The sequence below is a fragment of the Bubalus bubalis genome, chromosome 5, assembly GCF_019923935.1.
Source record: "Bubalus bubalis isolate 160015118507 breed Murrah chromosome 5, NDDB_SH_1, whole genome shotgun sequence".
NCBI lineage: Eukaryota > Metazoa > Chordata > Mammalia > Artiodactyla > Bovidae > Bubalus > Bubalus bubalis.
The window spans coordinates 110,520,262-110,541,200 of NC_059161.1; the positions used below are offsets into that span (position 1 = coordinate 110,520,262).

The following is a 20,939-nucleotide window of genomic DNA, read 5'->3' on the forward strand; positions in this document are numbered from 1 at the left end:
ACATGTCACAGTGAAAGATCCTGTGTGCTGCAACTAAGACCCAATGCAGGCAAATAAACAAGTGAGTAAACATTACAATAAAAGAGAAATAATTTATGGACACTTGCTACAACACAGATGTCTCAAAAACATAATGCTAACTCGAGAAGCCAGACACAAAGGCCACTTAAGAGTCTGTTTGTATGAAATATCCACTCAAGGCAAGCTCACGGAGACACGAGGCTTATCAGTGGTTGCCTGGGCCTGGAGACGGGAGCAGAGATTGACAAGAGACCTTTTTAAAGAAATGAACTAATAGTAGGTTATGGCCATGGTATAACTTTATATATTCACTGAAAACCATTGAGTTGTGCAAGTAAAAGGGGGTGGATTTAACGGTATATAGATTAACCTCAGTAAAACTCTTAAAGGGGAAGATGAAAAAGGTCACCTCCTCTGAGAAGTCCACCCTGACTGCTCAACTTGCCATTTTCTCCAGGAAACCCTATCTCTTACACTCTGCTTTACATTTTTTGATAGCCCTTAACACCTTCTAATAAACTATAACATTCTCTTCTTATATTTATTGTTTATTGCCCCACTCCCTTTGCTAGATTATAAGTTCCACGAAGGCAGGAGATTTTAATCTGTTTTGATCATATACAGGAGAAGGCAATGGCACCCCACTCCAGTACTCTTGCCTGGAAAATCCCATGGACAGAGGAGCCTGGTAGGCTGAAATCCATGGGGTCGCTAAGAGTCGGACACTACTGAGCGACTTCACTTTCACTTTTCACTTTCATGCATTGGAGAAGGAAATGGCAACCCACTCCAGTGTTCTTGCCTGGAGAATCCCAGGGACGGGGGAGCCTGGTGGGCTGCCGTCTATGGGGTTGCACAGAGTTGGACACGACTGAAGTGACTTAGTGGTAGCGTAGCGATCATATACATGTTTCCCGTGCCTAGGACAGTGCCAGGAATACAGAAGGTGCATACAGGTATATTGAAAAAACAGAATGAAACGGAACTCTCCTGGTGGTCCAGTGGCTAAAACTCCACACTCCCAATGCAAAGGGTCCAGGTTCAATCCCTGGTCAGGGAACTAGATCCTGCTGGCCGCAAGTAAGACTTGGGGCAGCCAAGTAAATAAATAAATAATAAAAATAAATATTAAAAAAAGAAAAAGAATGAAGGAAGAAGGCTTCATTGGCAGATTCCTTCTGAAATGGAGCAGGACCCTATGGTTTGTCTTCCCCTTGTCCTCCACCTGCCTTTTGTCTGTAGAAAAACTTTAGCCAAAGATGAAGTTTAATCAGAGAAGTGAGAAAATGCAGAAGCAAAAGAAAACAGCTAAACAGGACAAAAAATAATAATTGTTTAGTCATTAAGCAAAGTCCAGGACTTTCAGTTTCCCCTCAAGAGCTATAGATGATATTCTGAGCCATATCCTGTGAGCTGTTTTGCAGACACCAGAACCCCCACCCAGGAGAAGTTAATTACATGATGACCACACTGTAGCCATGACATAAGCTTCAACGATTCCGAGAACTGACCTCAAAGGGAGGGGAACAAACCGACGCCGGAACTGAAGACTAACTGTTCTTCAAAGAGTCAAGATGACACTGGTCAGACCACCAATGCCCAATTTCAAGAGGACCACCTCCCTCCACTTACAAACCCCGGAAGCTCCCCTTTAGAAGCTCTTGCCCACTGCAGGAGTCAACCCTTGGACACAAGTCCAGCCTCTTCCTCGGATGCTGACCTCTGGAATAAAGCCAACTTTCCTTTCTACCAACCTTGCTTCTTGAGTATTAGCCTTTAAGTGGTGGGCAGCCAGACCCCACTTTTGGCAACACTTCCATCTCTAACATTGTCTAACCAAGGTTTGGTTCTGGGGGGCTCTTATTGGTTCTTAGAACTGTTGCCCAGGTGAAGTTGGTATTTGAGGCTGGGGCAGGAGGAGGGACAGGGTAGTCTCAGGTGACCCTTGCTCAAAGCCCACTGTTCTCTGTCTCGCAGAGTCAGAGGGGACTTGTTTTCCCTCTCCAGGGATCGTGCAACCCCCCGCTTATTTCTTTCTAGACTGCCGTCGACCCATGTGCAAAACAAGTTTCCTCCATCACCCTGCTGAATGTGTGTCTATCTCTGTGTGTAGACAGAGGGGAAGCGAGCGGAGGGTGTGTCTGGGGCTCGAGCAGCGCCAGCTCTTTCGGGGGGATGGCTGTGAAGTCATAGCCTGCGCCCCCGTTTCTTGCCTTACACCTTGGAGGCTGCAAGGGTATTCCTGGCACTGGTGATTTCTCAGCCGCTCACATCACACCGCTCCTGACATATTTACATATGGAAAGTTCTCCCTTTCGATAAACATTTACAAACACCTTGATCGACTTGTGAAAATGTGACACTCTTTTGGAAGCCAGTCTTCGTGGGCTGTGGGGCTCGGCTATATATTTTCGTGAGAAGGAGGCAGTCGTGCGGGTTTCTGGGGGCCTACAAACCTCCCAGTCAGGAAAACCTCCCCCGCAACGGACAGAATAATTTAGAGACCCAGAGCAGTTCCCCTGATGATGAGACTTAATGGGACGGAAAATGGATGCTGTGGGTCTAGGGGCCCTGGCTCCCAAGGCGCATCTGGGGACCAGCGCTGCCAGGAAGGGTTTTCTGAAGCCTTGGTTCTTTGTGCAAGGCTGCCCCTCTGACTCTGGGGGCCTGGGTGGCCACAGGGCTCAGAAAATGTTCCCGGAGCTCCTGGGGCTGGAAAGAGACCTGTGATCGTAAGGGGAGGAGTCATGCAGCAGTAATTCTCAACAGAATTTGGGGAAAGGGGAGGGGCATGACTTAGCAAGAAAGGGCAAGGGTTTTTTAGCCAGAAAGACCCAAGTTCAGATTCTAGCTCTTCTTAACTGTTGAGTGACCTGGGGCAAGTGAATGTGCTTCTGTCAGCCTCTGCATCTGCGAAAGGAAACCTCAGGCCTGCCTGCCAGAGATGGTGAAGGGGTAAAAAAGCCCCTCTGTGTGGATGGCCCAGCAGTGGGTCAAGGTCCCTGAATCGCGCCTCTCTAGCTGGACCTATGACACGGGGCTCATCTCGACACAGCGGCAAGACGACAAAGGTCTGGCTGCCCCCAGTCCTGACGTAGCTCCGTGCATACTTCCTCTGCAGAAAACTGCCCGTGGGGAGAGACTGGCTCCTGGTTCCTGCTGGCAGCGCCACATCCTCCACCTCTGTGGGGTCCTCCGTGGGCCCCGGGTGCGGGGGCTCTCAGGAGTGCTCCTGGGAGCCCGCCTCGGGTTGTGTAGCTTCGTCTCTCTCCTCCCTCCTAGCACGACACCCTCCCTTGCCCATTGGCTGCTGGGGGAAGGCTTCCGTTTAGTGGCATTTTCCTTTCTCATTTCATGCTGTAATGGAGATTCATTGCTAGTTTTAAATCCATAATTTGCCATGAAACCCTCCTCTCAGGCCGGGCTGAGGTCGGAGCAGAGAAGTAGTGAGTTATTCTTACCCTTTCAAGGTCTCCCTGCCCAGCCCCGGTCTCTCAAGCACTCCCCAGCTCTGGGCTTGGGCAGAATCCCAGGGGTGACACCCACTCTGCCCCACAGGTTGGAGCCAGGAGGGGGCCCTTCACCCCCGGGGGGTTGGCTGGCCCTGCCCCTCCCTCTAAGTCCACTAGGACTCTTCCTTCAGCTTCATTTCTCATTAGGGGGACTTGGTAGAGAAGTGGGCCTTGTGCTGGGGTGACATGCACCATCAGCTCCATCCTTTTCTGGGCCTGTCAAAACTTTTGTGGCATCACTGAGATTTCTCCATTTCCCAACAGTGACTGGCCTTCCCGGGTGGCGCTGGTGGTAAAGAACCCACTTGCCAATGCAGGAGATGTTAGAGACACAGGTTTGATTCATGGGTTGGGAAGATCCCGTGGAGAAGGGAATGGCAACCCACTCCAGTATTCTTGCCTGAAGAATCCCATGGACAAAGGAGCCTGGTGGGCTGCAGCCCACAGGGTCGCAAAGAATCAGACACAACTGAAGTGACTTAGCATGCAGCAGTGACTATAGTCTTAATTGAGGGGCTTCGTGTCTTTCCACCATGGGGGCACTGATGAATCTGCCAAGGTCTGAACTTGTGTGTGTGTGTGTGTGTGTGGGTAAGTGTGCACACCAGTCCATTTGTCCTTGGTGCACCATGTATATGGATGCACAAATAGGGACCCTGTTAGGCTTCCTGACAGAGGACCCAGGAGGCTACCTGGAGAGAGGCAGGCTCTTGATGGGGCTTTTTCAGGCGGGAGGGATGTGGGAGGCCAAGTCCAGGCCAGAGGAAGTAGTGATGGCAGAACTGGTGAGGGCCGCCTCGAGGCAGCTGCAGTCTGAAAGTGACAGGCAAGTGGCTGGAATCTCACACGCAGCCGTGCAGCTGCTGGTTTCACACTGAACGGTGGACGCCAGAGGATCCAGGGCCTCATTTCCGCAAATCTCCATGGTCTGAGCCCACATTCCTCTTGGCTGAGCAGTGGAGTCTGTTCAGCATCTCTTAGGGTCATGCTTGATTACAGCAGCGGAAGGATGTACTATCCTTGCTCTCAGGAGCAAGGGGAAAGGACTCAGGGAACAATGACCCCTGAACCAGGATGGAATGAGAAAGAAGCACAAACTGTGGAATGGCTCTGTTATGTCATCTTTCCAGCTCCTCATTTTCCCCAGGAGAAGGAAAGCAGGTCCCAAGAGGTTAAACTTGGGGATCCCATGGCTCACCGCTGGTCAGTGGCAGGACTGGGGCAACGATGCTCATTGCCTGACTTCCAGGCCAGGGTCCTGGTCCTGCTTGGACCTGGAGACGTGCTGGTGCCCCGGGCACGGTGGACTGCAGGGCTGTCCCAGAGAGCCCAGGTCACTTAGTGGTGGCGGGGGGCGGTGTTGGGGGGACAAGGAACTAGAAATGGAGTGGTGGAGGGCAGGAGCAGGAAGCTGAGTGCCTTGCATACAGCAGACCCTGGGTGGCCTCCAATGAACCTTCCTGCCTTCCCTTGGGCTGGGGTTGAAGGCAAGAGATACTGGAATGGGGAGGGGAGGGGCGGGGCTGGCCCTGGGTTGGCTGTGTGGGGGCACCTCCAGTGTTGAGTGGTAAGAGCTTCCCGAGGTGACATCAGGCATCAGGTCACCTGGGCAAGGCCACTTGATCAGACAGCTTAGCTCTTCTCTCATTGGCTGAGTCTGTTCCAACTGCCCTTGGTGATGCTGGGTGAGGTAAGAGGGGGTGTGTGCATCTCTTGCATCAGGCTTCCCTCTCCTTTCAGAGGGACCCACCTGACCCCTACCACCTACATTCAGGCCAAGAGGGGAAGCGCTGGGTTTGACTCCATCCCTGAGGGGTCTCCAACCTCTCTGGAGCCTTGGGGGTCACCCAGCGTCTGTGGGTCCCCTTCTTCCCCGCACTCTCCTCCCTTATGGATGGGCCCTGGCCAGGGAGGAGCAGCCCACTGAGGCTGAGATGAAGAACAAGGAGACGAGGTTGGGCTCCTTTCCATGCAACATGGCCGATTAGAGGAAAAGGGGGGCCGTGGTGGGGGGCGCCGTTAGACTCAGAAAGAGGGCCATCATGACTCAGCTCTGAAGTCCACACACCACCCAGTGGCTACAGGGACCTCCAGGCAGACACCCCATCTCTGCCGATCTCTCATCAACAACTGCTTTGGGGGGAGCATCTGGCCTTGAATCCAAGTATGGACCTCAGAGACCAAGACTCCACCCCTAGGGAGTTTATACTATAATTTGGAATCGAGGGGCCATTCGTCAGCTTCACGTAACTCAATGATCCCTAAAGCCACGCCCACCTTGTAACCTACAAGAGCAGGTGGGCACAGAGTTAGAGCAAGAAGTCAAAGCGGGGTGCACAGTGGCCAAACAGGGGGAGAAGCAGAATCTGCCACTGGCCCAGCGGGACTTGGGGTGGCCTGGGATCCCGAGAGGGCAGAGGAGCAGGAAGAGGCTGGGGAGACCAGCTGGGGGTGGGGGTGGGTGTGCATGAGGTGAGGTGCACAGCCGCCCAGGCACCACCTCTGTCCTGGAGCTTCGGGAGATAAGGGTGATTGTTCTTGCTCTTCTCTTTCCCACCTCTGGCTTGCTTGCTGCCCCAATTTGGGGGTGACTGCAGGGTAATGAATGTGGCAGGAAGCAGACGCACAGCACAAATGCGATACGGCACCTAAGACCAAGCTGGGGCCCAGGCAAAACTCACTTAATGAGGAGATAAGGAAATCAATTCTGCTTGTCTTTCCAGGTGCGCGAGCCTGGAGAGGCCTGCAGAATTCGTGGATTTCTGCCTGCTTGTTGGATGGAACCGCTTCTCCGGGACACAACCGACTGATCCCCCAGGAAGGAGGAGTCGCTTGTTGGTTTCTCTTTGCATTGCAGGAATAACAGTAACAACAACAGGTATAGTAACAGCAGCCAATGGCATAGCAGGTGCTGTTGTGAGAAATGCCTTATGTGTACTATTTCATGAAATCTTCTAAGACTAAGAGGACAGATAAAATTATCTCCCCATTTTACACACATGAGGCACAGAGGGGCTGAATACCTGTCCAAGGTCACACCACAGGTTTCAAGTGCAGGCAAGTTGGCTGTGGGCTCTTAACCGTGAAGCCCTGTTGCCTCTATAAACACAACACAACTCTCCTGTGTATTGAGGATGTATATCTACCAGGTACTGTTCTCATGGTGAGGGTCAGTGTGATCCCACTAGTCAGTTCCACCTCTGTCACTACCGCCACCTGGGGGACACTTTCTGAGGCCCTGGCATGTGCCTGTAGGCTGCCCGTGAAGGCTGCACACTGCCTTTCAGACACCCAGTGTAGGAGCCAGATGTGTGAACAGTGGCTTTCAACAGAATGTGGCAAGTGCTGTAATGGAGGTGGGGCAGCAGGCTAAGGGAGCCCAGAGCAGGACAGCCAGGCCACGTGGTGGTCAGGGAGGGCTTCCTGGAGGAGGCGATATCTAAGCTGACTCCTGACAGGTGAGCAAGAAGCGGCCAAGGGAAGAGAGGTTGGGAAGCGCATTCCAGGCAGAAGCACATGCGAGAGAAGGCACAGGGGTGTGGTGAGTGGAGGGTGCCGCGAGCTGGTTGTTATCCGGGAGCTGGAGCTGGAGAGCAAGCTGAGGGCCGGCCTTAGGGGCCCCCACATGCCACGGAGCTTGGGCTTTGTTCTGTGGCGGTGCTTCCTCACCCCTGAAGATCTGCTCAGGCTGCGCCCCCATCCCTGACAGGCTGACCGGGTGGCGCTCTCACCACTGGTTTCTGAGAGAATGACTTTAGAAGCCAGTGCTCTTGGGCCTGCCTTTGCTGTGGGACCTGGCTTGTGTTCCGTCTCTCTCTGGAGCCACCTGCCCAGAAGGTTAGGGGACTGGGGACTGGGGGATGCTGCCAGCTCTATGGACATACAGGCCTGAGAGCTCCCCAGCTGGAAGAGCTGCAGACAGAGATGAAGGGAAGACACATTTGGACCTTATTTGTCTGCTCCAAAGTATTTGGGGTTTACATCGTCTTAAAGATGCCCTCTTCATTTAAATTGACTTACTCTCTGTCGTTAAATAATTCATGTTGATGTAGGAAGCGTTGTTAATACTGGGAGCCGCAAGGCAGTAGAGTTAATATTAAAACGAACCAGGAAGAAGAGGGAAATGGGGTAGGAAGCTGGGGAAAATCCCTTCTTTAATAATTAACTTGACATCCACAATCCTCCTCCTCCTCCACCCCCAGACTTTCAATCCCCCTTACCTTGTTCTGCTTCCCCATTTTCATGGCACGTGTTTCCACCTGATATCCTTCGCAGCTACACAGCGTGCTGGCTCAATATTTACTGTGCAGCGACTGTCTCTCTCTCTCGGCTCGAAAGCGAGCTCCACTAGGCAGGGGAGCTTTTCTCTCTCATTTACTAATGAGTCTCCAGTGTCTGGGACCTAATACCTGCTCAGCAAATGTTTGTTGATCAGATTCTTGGTGCCTATGTCCTCCTGCTCTGGGTCCCCTCCCCAAATTCCTGCCATCCAGCTTTCATGAAGTTAAAAGGATCAAATGCTATTGCCCCCTTACCCCTCTGGCCCTGGGACGGTTTTGGTATTTTTCAATTCAGAGGTTCCTGCAGGAGGGAGAAACGGAGTGTGCATCATTTCACAGATGTGGAAACTGAGACTCAGAGAGGCTGAGTGACCAGCTCACAGCTGGTTAATGGCAGGACCATGACTGTTGTCTCCAGGCCTGTGGCTCTGTCTCTGACACCATGATTCCAGGGATGGTCTGGGGGTGGGAGAGTGCCCAGTCCTTACCTTGCTCAGCTTCATAGGAGCTGCCTCTTCCCCTTCTTCTTCTCTGTCTCCCTGGCTCCCTCCCTCTGTCTCCCTGGGGTAGCAGACCCTCAGCTCACAGTTGCTCCCCACCTGATTGCATCTGAGAGCTGGAAACACAAGGCTAATTAACGTGTCTGTGACTCTAGGCTTGGCTGCCGGGCCGGGTTCCCAGGCCCTCCCTGGAGCACTGCAGACTCTGAGTTAGCCCTTTGGCTTCTCCAAGCAGGCTGCCGGCAGATGCATATTTTAACAATGCACATCTGTTGGCTATATAATCTCTCGTATTTGCCCTCTCACTTGGTGCTCTGATGGAAGACCCCTGGGGGTCTCCCTCTGGTCCAGCCAGTGTTTGCTTTGCAATTTTGCAGGAATACCATCTGATTCTGCTCTCACATCTTCTGCAGGTTGTAATCAGGCTTTTACTTTATTTAATTAAAAATCTATCTCAGGCAAATGCAGACAAAATTAGAAATCTCTCTCATCCCTGGAACACAGGGAAGGCAGAGACCCTCCTTGGGATCCCCCTTCCCCGGCCTTGGGGATCTGGCTGGAACACTCCCAGGCTGAGATGTCATGGCAAAGCAGATGGGATCTGGGTCAGGAAGCTGGCTGGCCAAGGTAGCAACAGCCTTCTTTCCTCCACTGGCAATGGAGAAGCCCTTTTGGTCCACCACTGTGAGTAGACCAGGCTCCCTTTCCAAAAGGCTGGGTCAGTGTCTGCATGCAGGGCCGCCCTCCAGGGCAGTAGGTGGGGCTGTGTACCACAGAGAAACTCAGCCAGAGCCCTGCAGGGCCAGCTCAGGGACGGGACCCATAGGACTAGCTTTAGGGTGGAGACCCACAGGACCATTCAGGGCTGGGGACCTACATGAACAGGTGAGAGATGGGGACCTGGGGTACCCTTGAGGAGTCAGGGGAGACTGTGGCAGAGTCTGGGGAAGCTGGAGGAGAGGTAGTGTGGTCTGTGTGAAAGGCTGATGGACAAACGCCAGCTTAGGCTCCCTTTCTGGCCTTAGGAATTCCACCCAGGCCATCCTGCTGGGGTCTCCTGGAAAGTCGCCTTCCCTCTCCTCAGCTGATCTCCCGACTCACGAAACATCTCCCCCCACAAACCAACTCTGCCCAGAAGGCAGTGCCAGGTCAGGCCAGTGGAGAGGGAGACGGGGGGCTGAAAGCCTTCTAGATGTGACCCAAGACAAAATTAAGTCTGTTTAGATCAGACCCTGGGGCCCTGCTTGCAGAAGCCTGGCTCTTCACCAACCGGACAAAGGCAGTCCCACTGGCATTTAGAAATGTGGACACTGGGCAGAGAGCACTGGTTTGGAGTTGGAAACTCGGGGGTCTGTTTTGAATGTTAAGTGAGCTGTGTGACCTCCCATGAGAGCTTTTGCCTCTCTGAGTCTCAACTTCCTTATCTGTAAAATATCTGGGATAACTTGGACTTTGTAATCTACCTGAGATAGTACAGATGAAAGGAGGCTGTGGCTTGGTGTGACCAGGTGAAGCTCTGATCCCAGGATGAGAACTTAAGGACCAGAGGCATCCCCATCTGTTTTAAGTCCTGTGTGAAGTCAGGAGTGGGCGATGCTTAGGGCCCTCTCAGTTTAGCATCTCTGGTACTCTCTAGAAGGGTTTCCCTGATAGCTCAGTTGGTAAAGAATCTGCCCGCAATGTGGGAGACAGGGGTTCATCCCTGGGTTGGGAAGATCCCCTGGAGAAGGGAAAGGATACTCACTCCAGTATTCTGGCCTGGAGAACTCCATGGACTGTATAGTCCATGGGGTTGCAAAGAGTTGGACACGACTGAGTGACTTTCACTTTCACCCTCTAGAAGGGGTCCAAGAGTGGAGCATGGTGCTATAAAACCTCTGGAGATAAAGATGTTACAACCCCAGGACTTCCCTGGTGGTCCAGTGCTTAAGAATCTGCCTGCCAATGCAGGGCACTCCGGTTCCATCCCTGGTCTGGGAAGATTCCACATGCCACGAAGCAACTAACCCACTTGTGCGACAACTACTGAAGTCCATGAGCCTTTGAGCCTGTGCTCCACAAGAGAAGCCGCCACAATAAAAATCCGCACACAGCAATGAAGAGCAGCCCCTGTTTGACGCAACTAGAGAAAGCCCATGCGCAGCAACCAAGGCACAGTCCAGCACTCCCCTCCCACAACTCCCAAATAAAATAGGATCCAGTCCTCTTAAAAAAAAAAAAAAAAAAAATCCTACAACTCTGCTTAGCAAATCTGTACTGGCCTTTTGCAATCCTCAAAGATCAGAAAATATGTTAGGCACTAAACCCTCCTTCTCTTTTCCCTCAATCCCCACAGCAATCGAAGGCCGGGTCCCATTTCAGCCATATGTCAAGAGAGACGCAGGTGGCAGACTTTCCTTCTGACACAGGGGGCCCGCCACTTTCTGGTCAAGGGACCCCAGTTCATTGACCCTCCAGAGAAGGTTTATTTCTCTCATCCCTTCTGGGGGAGACTCAGAGGTTGAAGGGGGTCTCTGAGGTTGGCCCCCAGTTCCTCCTCCTCGTCTCAAGAAGCCAAGCTCCGCGCTGGGTGAGTGGTCCTCCAGGGCCTATCCCAGCGTGCTGGCCATGTAGATCTGACGCCCTCTTAAATATTTCATCCCTGAGCAGTCGTGCGCCTCAGCTGCCCGGTGGTGAGGAGGCAGCACCCCAGCCGTTGACCCTGTTGTCAGACTTTTCAACAGCTGCTGGGGGCAGGTAGTGGCGGGCCAGGGGGGTGGGGGTGGACTTCCCTTTTCCGGCGGCCTGTGTACCACCCCCCTACATCCGCCCTTTGCTTCTAGGAGCCTCAAATCCTCACTTGGGGCCACCTTCCCCATCCCCCAGGTCGGCGTCGAAACAGCGAGGTAACGTAAGTGGAGGGACTGAAAGGGTTGCTGTGCGGCGCGATGCAAACGTGAGCTATTATTACTGATGCACCGGCGTGGCTCCCAGCAGGCCTGGCTCGGCGCTAACATCTGGCGGGAGGAAGCAGTTGATGGGGCTGAACTCTAAATGAGGATGAGGCGGTTGAGGGAGTAGCTGAGCCCGTCCCCTGGTCTCCAGGCAGGTGTGCCTGGGTCCAGTAGTGGGGACCTCTTCAGGAGGATGTCCCCAGGGAAACCGAGATAAAAACCAGGAGGGCAGGGGTGTGATGTGGCCTAAGAACCTGTAATGGTTCTCCTGGGGATGACGTAGGCAGCCAGCCCAGGCCTCCGCTGAGAGCCGGGATTCCCAGGGAGCAGTGGTGGTGGGAAAGAGCAGGGCCAGGGTCGTCCCTGTGGATGCTCTCACCACGAGAGCCTGATGGGGGAGGAGGCTAGATGGGGCTTTGCCAGCACGAGGGGAGGGCAATTCGTAAAGAAGCGACTCAAAGATACATCCCCTTCTTCTCTGGGTCTCCATCATCAAACACAGCGCCTGGCTTAGACCATGTGCACAGAACACGCTTCCTGACTGAATAAACAAGCACCCAGGAGCCCCTTTAGCTTCCTCAGTGGCAAACACGCTGGAGTTGGGCAGAGTCAGGGGTCGGCTGGCACTGGCTTCCCGATGTCCAGCACAGGGATGTTGACTTTCCCCCTTTTGGTGGGGAGGGACGGACACGGTGGGGCAGCAGCCCTGTTGTCCAGTAGGCAGGCCCCTCCAGGCTGGCCCAATTTCTGGAGCTGAGCCCTGGCTGCTTCTCACAGCATCCTTGGCCGGGTGCAGGGATAGTTCTTACCTAGGACAGTGAGGCGTGCAGGGCGGGACCGGATGGCGGCCTGGATGGCCTGGCACTCGTACACAGCATCGTCTTGCAGCTCCGCCCGCAGGATCTTCAAGTGATGCTCGCCTGACAGGTGGTTCCCTACCACCAGGTACTGCGGGTAACCTGTGGAGAAGGCAGGTGCATCAGGGGGGTGGGGCGGGGTGGAGAAGCCGGCATGACTGACGGGCACAGCAGGCGGGACATCCAGCGGGTCGGGGTGAGGGGTTGAGGGGCTGGTCTTAGGGGGCCGGCAGAGCAGGAGGAGACCGCGCAGATCCTTGGTATCAGTGTAAGGAGCACAAAAGTGAGCTTCCCCAGGGAGCTAGGATAGCGTGTGTGTGTGTGTGTGTGTGTGTGTATAAAGGTACTGCAGGTTTTAAGTTTAGGGATGTCAGAGAAGCTGTTATTAGAGTGGGAAGGAGCTGAATGTGGACAGACACAATGGGTTGTCACCCTGGAAGGCAGCATGCTCGGCTCTGAGGCTTGCCAAGCAGACACACATCCTGATGAGGAAACACACACAGAAAGACAGAGAGACCCAGGCTCAGAGTCACAGAGAAGACAGGGCCAGAGGGAGAGAGAAGAAGGAAACAAAAATACTTGGAAAAAGAGCAAGAGTGGCTTTGGGGGAGAACTTTGGTTGCAGATGGACAGGAAGTAGCAACCGAGGCCCACTCACCAGAGCCCAGGAGCCTCTGGTCACTCTGAGCTGTAAGTGACTATTTTCTGGTCCTTCTTACTATGACCCCCCAGGACCCCAGGGCCTGATTAAGCACTTAGGTGACACTCAGGACACTTAAAAATTGGGGGCCTCTTATACCATTGGCGATGAATAATAGATGAATAAAGGCTTGAAAATGATGAATCATTAAGCAGTTTTCCTGGGGCTCTGTGGGTTGAAATACATCAGGGGTGTGGTTGCCAGGTTGGGCAGAGCTTCTCTGTCCCGGGTCTTGGGCCCTCAACCTTCTTTTTTTTTTTAAATTTATTTATTTTTAATTGAAGGATAACTGCTTCACAATATTGTGTTGGTGTCTGCCGTACATCAACATGGATCAACCATAGTTATGCCTATGTCCCTTCCCTCTTGAACCTCCCTCCCACCCCCACCCTTTCCCGCCCCTCTAGGTTGTTAGGGAGCCCCGGTTTGAGTTCCCTGAGTCATATAGCAAGTTTCCATGGCTGTCTATTATGCATAAGGCAGTGTATATGTTTTCATGCCACTCTCTCCATTCGTCTCGCCCTCTCCTTCCTCCCCTCCCACTGCGTCCATAAGTCGGTTCTCTGCATCTGCATCTTCACGGCTGTTGGGCCCTCGATCTCCTTAGTTCCTTTCCACAGGACCTGTTTTCCATGCACCCCTTTCCCCGACCTCTGCGTGTTCCCACATACAGGGTCCCTCTCTTTCCAGAGGCCCATCCACCCTCTGACAGCCCCAAACTGCTTCTCTTTCTGAAGGGCCTTCACTGGGGCAGAGTGAGTTCTCAGCAGGAGGCAGTTGGGCACGTTTCGCCTTTTAAAGAGAAGACTAAGTCTTGAGAGATAGAAACAGACAGGGGATGTGCCATAGCTCTCTTCAAATTTTTCTGTCTCTTAGTAGGGGTTAGACGTGTTTGCGTAGCTTCTAAGGATTGGACCAAGGGGCACAATGAATGTGGGGATGCCCTTTAGGTTACTGTTAGCAAGGTACTGGTGTCAACAGAGATCTGGGCAGCCAGAGGTGGTAGTGAGGTCCCCGTCACTGGCTATATTCAAGCAGATGTGGGACGATCCCCTGTCAGGGACACTACAGAGGAGATTTCTTGGGTGCCCTAGGGCCCCTCTTACTCCCATAACCTACGGGTCTTCCAGAGGGGAGCGCAGGGTTCCCTGGGGGTGGGCTGCTAAGGGGCACCCATTCCTGGTCAGTGGAGGCAGCAGTGATCCTCCGCCAGGCTCCCCAGTATGCTTTTGGGGTGCATCCTGTGTGGCTGAGCCTGTTAGGCTCACGTCTTCACGGCTAGCATCGTCCCCAGCATGCCCTCCACAGCTGTTCAGGCCTGGCCGGAGATGCTATAGGGCCATCAGCTGTAGCCCCAAGAGCACGGCTTCCCCTCCTGCCCGCCCTTCCTGCCCTCTGCTGGGGTTTGGGGAGGAGCCTGGTAAGTTGAGCTGGCTCTCCACGGGGCCCGGTGAGGAGCTGGGGTGGGCACTGGTCCAGCCTCGCCCGGCTGCAGCTGCCCTCAGTGTAGCCGGTGGGCGGCCCTCAGCCCCTCCGACCTGCTGCCTCGTGACCAGCTCCTGGTCCCCTGTAGGCATCCTGGCCGGAGCTCATGTTTTGCTGTCTCTCAAGCCAACAGCAGCCGCCTTCTGCTCTCCTAAGCTGCTGAAAACATCAGTGATGGGTTTGTCTGTATTTGCCTAATTAGGTGACGAGTCGTGATGCTGTTCTGAGGACTGGCAGCATCTTTGGAAAACACAGGCCCAGGATCACAGATTCAGAGCAAGTTCTAGCTCCTTCCACTAGTACCGTCACTCTCTTTTGCTACTCTCAGGGGAGGTAAAATTATGGGTAGTCTGGGTTCTACAGACAAACTGCTTGGGTTTTAATGTCAGCTCTATCAGTCCCTAACTCTGCTGTCTCGGGCAAGTTACTCTAACTGCTTTGTGCTTCCATTCCTTGTCAGTAAAATGGGACAGTGCTAGTACCTGGTAGAATTATGAGGAAGAATAGATAGGATTATCTATGTAAAGCACTTGACACGGTAAGTAGTCTACAAATGTTAGTTTAAACTCTGTATGACACAGGAAGCTCAAATTGGTGCTCTGAGACAATCTGGAGGGATGGGATGGGGTGGGAGGTGGGAAGGAGGTTGAAGAGGGAGGAGACGTATGTATACCTATGGCAGATTCATGTTGATGTGTGGCAGAAACAACACAATATTGTAAAGCAATTATCCTCTAATTAAAAGTAAATTAAAAATTGAACATGACAGTGATCAAGGTAGCCAGAGAGGTTCCTGTCTTTAACAGACAGGGTACAAGCGTTTTGGGGGTTGGGAGTCAGGATCCCATGAATTTGCTGTTCTGTCACTAAGTCGAGTCTGATTCTTTGTGACCACATGGACTGCAGCACGCCAGGCTTCCCTGTCCTTCACTAACGATCTCATACTCATGTCCATTGAGTCAGTGATGCCGTCCAACCATCTCATCCTCTGTTGCCCCCTTCTCCTCTTGCTTTCAATATTTCCCATGCATTGGGCTTGAGATATGTTTGAATCAATTTCTTTCTCAGCTGTGACTTTATTTACCTGCCAAGTAAAAAGAGGAAAAGACTTCTTTTTCTTTTTTATAACCCATGGATCATTGTAGATTTATGAGATAATGTCTGAGCAGAATTTGAGCTTCTTAGAAGAAAAATGTTCTATCAATATGAGGGAGTGTATTTATAAATCACTTCCTTCGACTGATTTTTTTCCAGTCTCGGTGGCCAGGAAGACAGTAAGGTCTTCAGTTAGGGATCATTCCTGGTGGACTGGATGGAGCCACGTATTTAAAATAGAAGAGGGCGGAGCTGCAGCAGACCAAAACCCCACAACCCTGGGCCCAGTAATAGTTAGTGCTTGCTGCACTGTTACCGTTACTTTCTTCTCAGGCAAGCAAACAATGTTTATGAAGCACATAGCTGTCATCGCTGTCATGATGCTGTTTTGGGACAAGTGATCAAATCCAGAGAAAATGTGTTACTAAGAGTTTGCGTTCACTGGTTCTGCAAGGAGAGGGCCAGACTTCTTTCTATCAATGGAGTCAGGTTGGAGAGGAAGCAGACCCCAGTCCATGAGAGCCTGCTGCCCTCCAGCACTTCAAGACCCAGTCTCCGGTCCCAGAAAGTCATTTGTGGAAGTGGATGCCAGAGGGTCAATGATCTGTATGGCGATGACCACCCTAGGAACCATCCACAGTGACCTGGGGCCTCCTCTTGGCCACTGACCCAACAAGAACCCAGTCCCTGACTGAAGCCGAAAACAACGGACCAGGAACCCAGAGAGCCTTCTTACCCAGCAGCGGTGTTGAGCCTGCTCGGAGTCACGTGAAGTGTGAACCGTTCTGGTTCGGGAAGATCGTGTCGTTTCCCCAGTTCCTCTCAGGTAAGGGAGTTCAGAGTCCCTGAAATTGGCTGGTTCCCATAATACTTAAATTTTATGGCAGCACGGTATATTTTGGAGATGTGATTGTGTATTTTATCCATGCTCAGCTGGGCTGTAGCACTCAAACCTCGGGATGCTATTGACCATTGCTATAATGTTTCCATATACATTTCTGGCAAGACATAACTCACATCTTAAAATATTAATTTCCCAACCATCCTGTTCCCAAGTGCACTTCGATTTTTATTTTCTTGCAGCTGTACACCAGGAGAGAGGCAAAGCCACTTCTCAGTTGAATACATATTTTTCTCTCCTTCTCCATCCCCAGACATTCCTTGATGGCAGGGACACTCACATCCCTTGTTCTGCATTGTGCAGTTCATGCTAAGCTTAGTAAACGGCTACATGCTGACCCTCGCCAGGGGAGGATTGCAGTGACTGATGGGTGAGTGACCAAGATGATTTCAGTCTTTTTTCTCCCAGGGGAGACGATGGGTTGGAAAGACATCTGTATGGGCGTAAGGGTTGACATTTACAATCCTTAACAGGTGACAGGGCATGGTGCCAACCAGGCAGCTCAGACGCCAGTCGTCAATAGGCACCAGAGCCCACCAGTGCATCTTTGCGGAATGCCAGCCTGGGTGGGCTGAACAGGGCCTGGGATTTATTTCAAACACTTGTTTTCTTTTCTCCCCATCTCATGGTGACCTCTAAGCCCTACCAGCTTTCTTTGCATTTTCAATCTACTTAGTTCCCTTTAATGGATAGAGAGGGGCTTCCAAGGTGACTCAGTGCAAAAGAATCTGTCCGCCAATGCAGGAGATGTGGGTGCGACCTCTGTGTTGGGAAGATCCCCTGGAGAAGGAAATGGCACCCACTCCAGTATTCTTGCCTGGAGAATCCCATGGACAGAGGAGCCTGGTGGGCTATAGGCTATGGGGATGGCAAAGGAGTCGGACACGACTTAGCAATTAAAAACACAGCAACAAACAACAATGGATGGAAGAAGGGAAGAACCAGGTTGTCTCTTAAGTGGGCAATACATTTGGGATCAAGAAAGATGAAGGCTTTACTTCTGGAAATCTGACTTTACATGAGACATGTTTGACTTTGGAATAGACACGCCAAGCCAACACTGTGTTAGGTTTAGGACTGACAGCCAGAATGGAAGGTTTACTTGTAATTCACCACCGGAAGTCAGAGGGGCCCTCAAAGTCCTGTGCATCCTGGACCAGGGCCTGCCTTGCCTGACTCTGCTCATGGAATCTACAATGAAAGCTGAGACTTAATCCCCCCAAATGCCTATGAAGATGGGGTTCCCTAGGAGGGTGGGTGGGTGGGTAGGGCAGAGGTGGGTTCCAGGCCTTCCTAGGGAGGCCTGGGGGTACTCACTCGAGAGGTCCCTGCCCACGCCCAGAGCCAAGCCATCCTTGATCCACAGAACGAAGCCATCGTATTCAGGGATGGCGCACAGCAGTGTCACTGGCTGCCCCGACACCACGGCCTGGTCCTGGGGCTGCTGGCTGAAGGAGTACACTTGACCTAGGAAGGAAACAAGCACGGCGGTCAGTTACTTGCCAGAAGGGCTTCTGTTTGATCTGTGGAAGTGGAGAGCAGGCTGGTCCAGGAGACAAGAGCCCCCCAGAGTGCCTCCCTTCCCGCTGGGGCCCAGCAGCGGCTTCCTCACTGCCTCCAGCTCCATCTCCTGCTCACAGGAGCTGGCCACAGCTGCAGGCTCCCTGCGCATCAACCCCCAGTGCACTCACGCTGTGGATTCGCCATCCTCCAGCCCCAAACGGGCCATGGGACACCCTATTCCCCTTTCCACCTGACGACACTCCTTGGCACTTACTTCCACAAGGGGGCAGAGGCAGGAGACAGACCTCCGGCCGGAAGCACTCTGGGGGTGTGCTTCAACAGGGCTGTGGGCATGGAGGAGGGTGGAGAGCTATGAGTAAACCTGGGAACCCAAGGAATAATATCATCCTTTTAGTGGCTTCCAGGATGGGAAAAGGACCAGCACCCCAAGGAGCCAGGCCCTGCAGAACAAAAAGAATGGAGCTATTCATGGAGGATTAACTGCAACGCTAGTTAGCTGTTATTACCCACAGTTTACAGATGAACTGAGGCTCCTAGGAAAGGAGTGACATGCCTGAGGGCACACAGTGGGCTCAGGTGTAGCTCAGGGGCACACAGTGGGCCCAGGTGGAGTTCAGGGGCACACGGTGGGCCCAGGTGGAGTTCAGGGGCACACGGTGGGCCCAGGTGGAGTTCAGGGGCACACGGTGGGCCCGGGTGGAGTTCAGGGGCACACGGTGGGCCCGGGTGGAGTACAGGGGCACACGGTGGGCCCGGGTGGAGTTCAGGGGCACACGGTGGGCCCAGGTGTAGCTCAGGGGCACACGGTGGGCCCAGGTGGACTTCAGGGGCACACAGTGGGCCCGGGTGGAGTTCAGGGGCACACAGTGGGTCCGGGTGGAGTTCAGGGGCACACAGTGGGCCCGGGTGGAGTTCAGGGGCACACAGTGGGTCCGGGTGGAGTTCAGGGGCACACTGTGGGCCCAGGGCACATGGCGGGCTCAGGTGTAGTTTTAGGGCCCTCAGTGGGTCCAGGTGGAGTCTGGCAGATGATGTGGCTGAGGGAGCAGGTCACTGTCTCCACCCATCTTCCCGTCCCTTTCTTTTCTGCAGCAGACCCTACTGCAGCCTCACTGTCACTTGGAAGCAGACCATCAGTGTGACCCCACCCCTCCCACACACTCCTCCCTGAATCATCTCCCTTAGCCAGGTCATGACTAAGGTAACCAGACACACCACAGTAGGTACAATTCGCCAGGCATTGTTCTGAGATTTAAAGTATCAGCTTGTTAGTATGTTCATCTTCATAACAACCTATGAGGTTGGTGCTATTTTTATCCCCATTTTCCAGATGAGGACATGAGGCCCAAGGAAGGGAAAATATTAACAGAAGCCTCGCATATTAGTCACTCACAAGTGCCCTGGGTACCTTCCCGTGGCGGTCACGGGCCCACAACACCTGTGTGGAGCCTCATCAACCCCGTGTCACAGGGACTCAGCACACGGAGGCTTGGAGGTTTCTCAATTGTCCAGGGAGGCTCTAGTGGCAGGACCTGGGCTGTGAATCCAAGACTCTGGCTCTAAGGACCGTGTTCTCCTCTACAGCGAGGGGATCTCTATGCCTGGACCTGGAGGGATTGCCGAAGAAGAGGGTGTCTTGTGACCTACGTTTCCTGGGAAGCCACAGCTGAACGGACAACGGGACTTGGGACCTTGACGTCCACTGAGCTCCTGGCCCACAGTGCCATCTGGGCTTCACATGCAGTCCCTCCTGTAACTGACTGATTACTGTTCAGAGCAGAACAGCTCCCATTTTACACCAAAGAAACCCAGATCAGAGAGGCAAAGTAACCTGCCCAAGTTCACACAGCTAATGAATGGGGTTTGATCTGAGGGTCGTGACTTCTAAGTTTGTATTTTTTTCCTACACCCTACTCTGCAGACACAGATGCACAGCCGAGGAAAACAGGACCTGGTGGGTAGGCTGTTTCTCCACCGGGAGAGAGTTCGGGTGGCCACAGAGGTCTCAGACACTGTCTGCTGCCCATCCTGGGGACACACAGCTCCATACTGGGGCCAAGCTCTCAGCAAGAGATGGCCCTGAGAAGGGAGCCGCTGAGGAATGTCCCCGAGGGGCCACTGGGGATGGCAGCGGGGGAGAGACAGAGGTCCACATGGCAGAGAGAGTGTGTGGAAGGCAGGAAGGTGGTAGGTTTTCAACCTGATAAGATCTTGGCTGGGTCTCTGAGGAATCTCATTAAAAATCAAATTGGCCCTGAATTGTGGGAGTAACACTTTTTATTCTGATTTGAGCTTTACAAATTAGATTTCATAGGACATTTTCATCAGCTCTATGTGGTGGGGTGTTTTTTTTTTTTTTTCTTTTTCTGTCTCTTCAAGTTCTCTGTTGTAATTAGACTGCTTCTGGCACCAAAACAAGAGAGAGAGAAGGAGGGAAAAGATGAGAGGAGACAGGGAGGGAAAGAGTGGAGAAGGAGCCAGAGGGTGAGGGGATGGGGAGAGAGGGAGAGAAGGAGTGGAGAGGAAGAGAGAGATGAGGGAAGACGGCAGAGAGAAGTGGGGGAGGAAGGGGAGAGGGAGGAGCTGGGATGACGGAGAGGCTGCGTGGGCGGCAGACCAGTCCTCTCCCAGGCCCCTTCTCCAAGGCTCTAATGATGATTTCGCAGCACATTCTTTTATCTCAAAACCTTTCTTGCAAGAAGGACAGTGGCAAGACAGCCACCATAGCTGCCAGAGACTGTGTGATCAGAGAGAATTATCAGGTTGTCAACTGAGAGCCAGGGGTGGGGGTGGGGGTTGAGATGAACAAGCCCTCCGCAGCAGAGCCTGAGCCCCAGGACTGCCCGTGAACAGGGGGGCCTGTGGCGGGAGCACCCCTTTGCTTCCTCTTGGTATCGGCGAGGGGATCTGGAAAGCTGGGGTACAGGGGGCATCCCAGGTGGAGGTGTGGGCCAGGGCGAGGGTGAGAAGCTTGAGGATGGCGGGGGTGGCGGTGCCCCAGGGAGAAGGGCTGTCACCATGGAGACCGGGGCTGGAGGGGCTGGGAGGGGAAGGTCCCGGGAAGCCGGTGTGGAGGTGGACACTGAGTGGTCACTACTCCTTGGAGGCTGCCTCAGAGCCAGGAGTTGGGG

The 20,939-nt window shown here is 53.1% G+C and overlaps 1 protein-coding gene and 1 long non-coding RNA gene across 4 annotated transcripts in view; one reads left to right on the plus strand and one right to left on the minus strand.

The window, feature by feature from the left end:
• KIRREL3 (kirre like nephrin family adhesion molecule 3) overlaps positions 1-20,939 on the minus strand; it is a 607,178-nt gene that overhangs the window by 79,920 nt on the left and 506,319 nt on the right. For all 3 annotated transcript variants that reach the window (XM_044943559.2, XM_006057706.4, XM_025286398.3), the window contains exons 3-4: positions 17,602-17,751; positions 12,056-12,205 (exon numbers count right to left, since the gene is read on the minus strand). In XM_044943559.2, the coding sequence (XP_044799494.1) occupies positions 12,056-12,205; positions 17,602-17,751 (300 nt within the window). The remainder of the gene's footprint in view (positions 1-12,055; positions 12,206-17,601; positions 17,752-20,939) is intronic.
• On the plus strand, positions 14,953-20,000 carry LOC112585172. Its single transcript, XR_003109604.2, has 3 exons — positions 14,953-16,209; positions 16,538-16,654; positions 19,393-20,000. It is a non-coding gene; the product is annotated as an uncharacterized LOC112585172 (long non-coding RNA).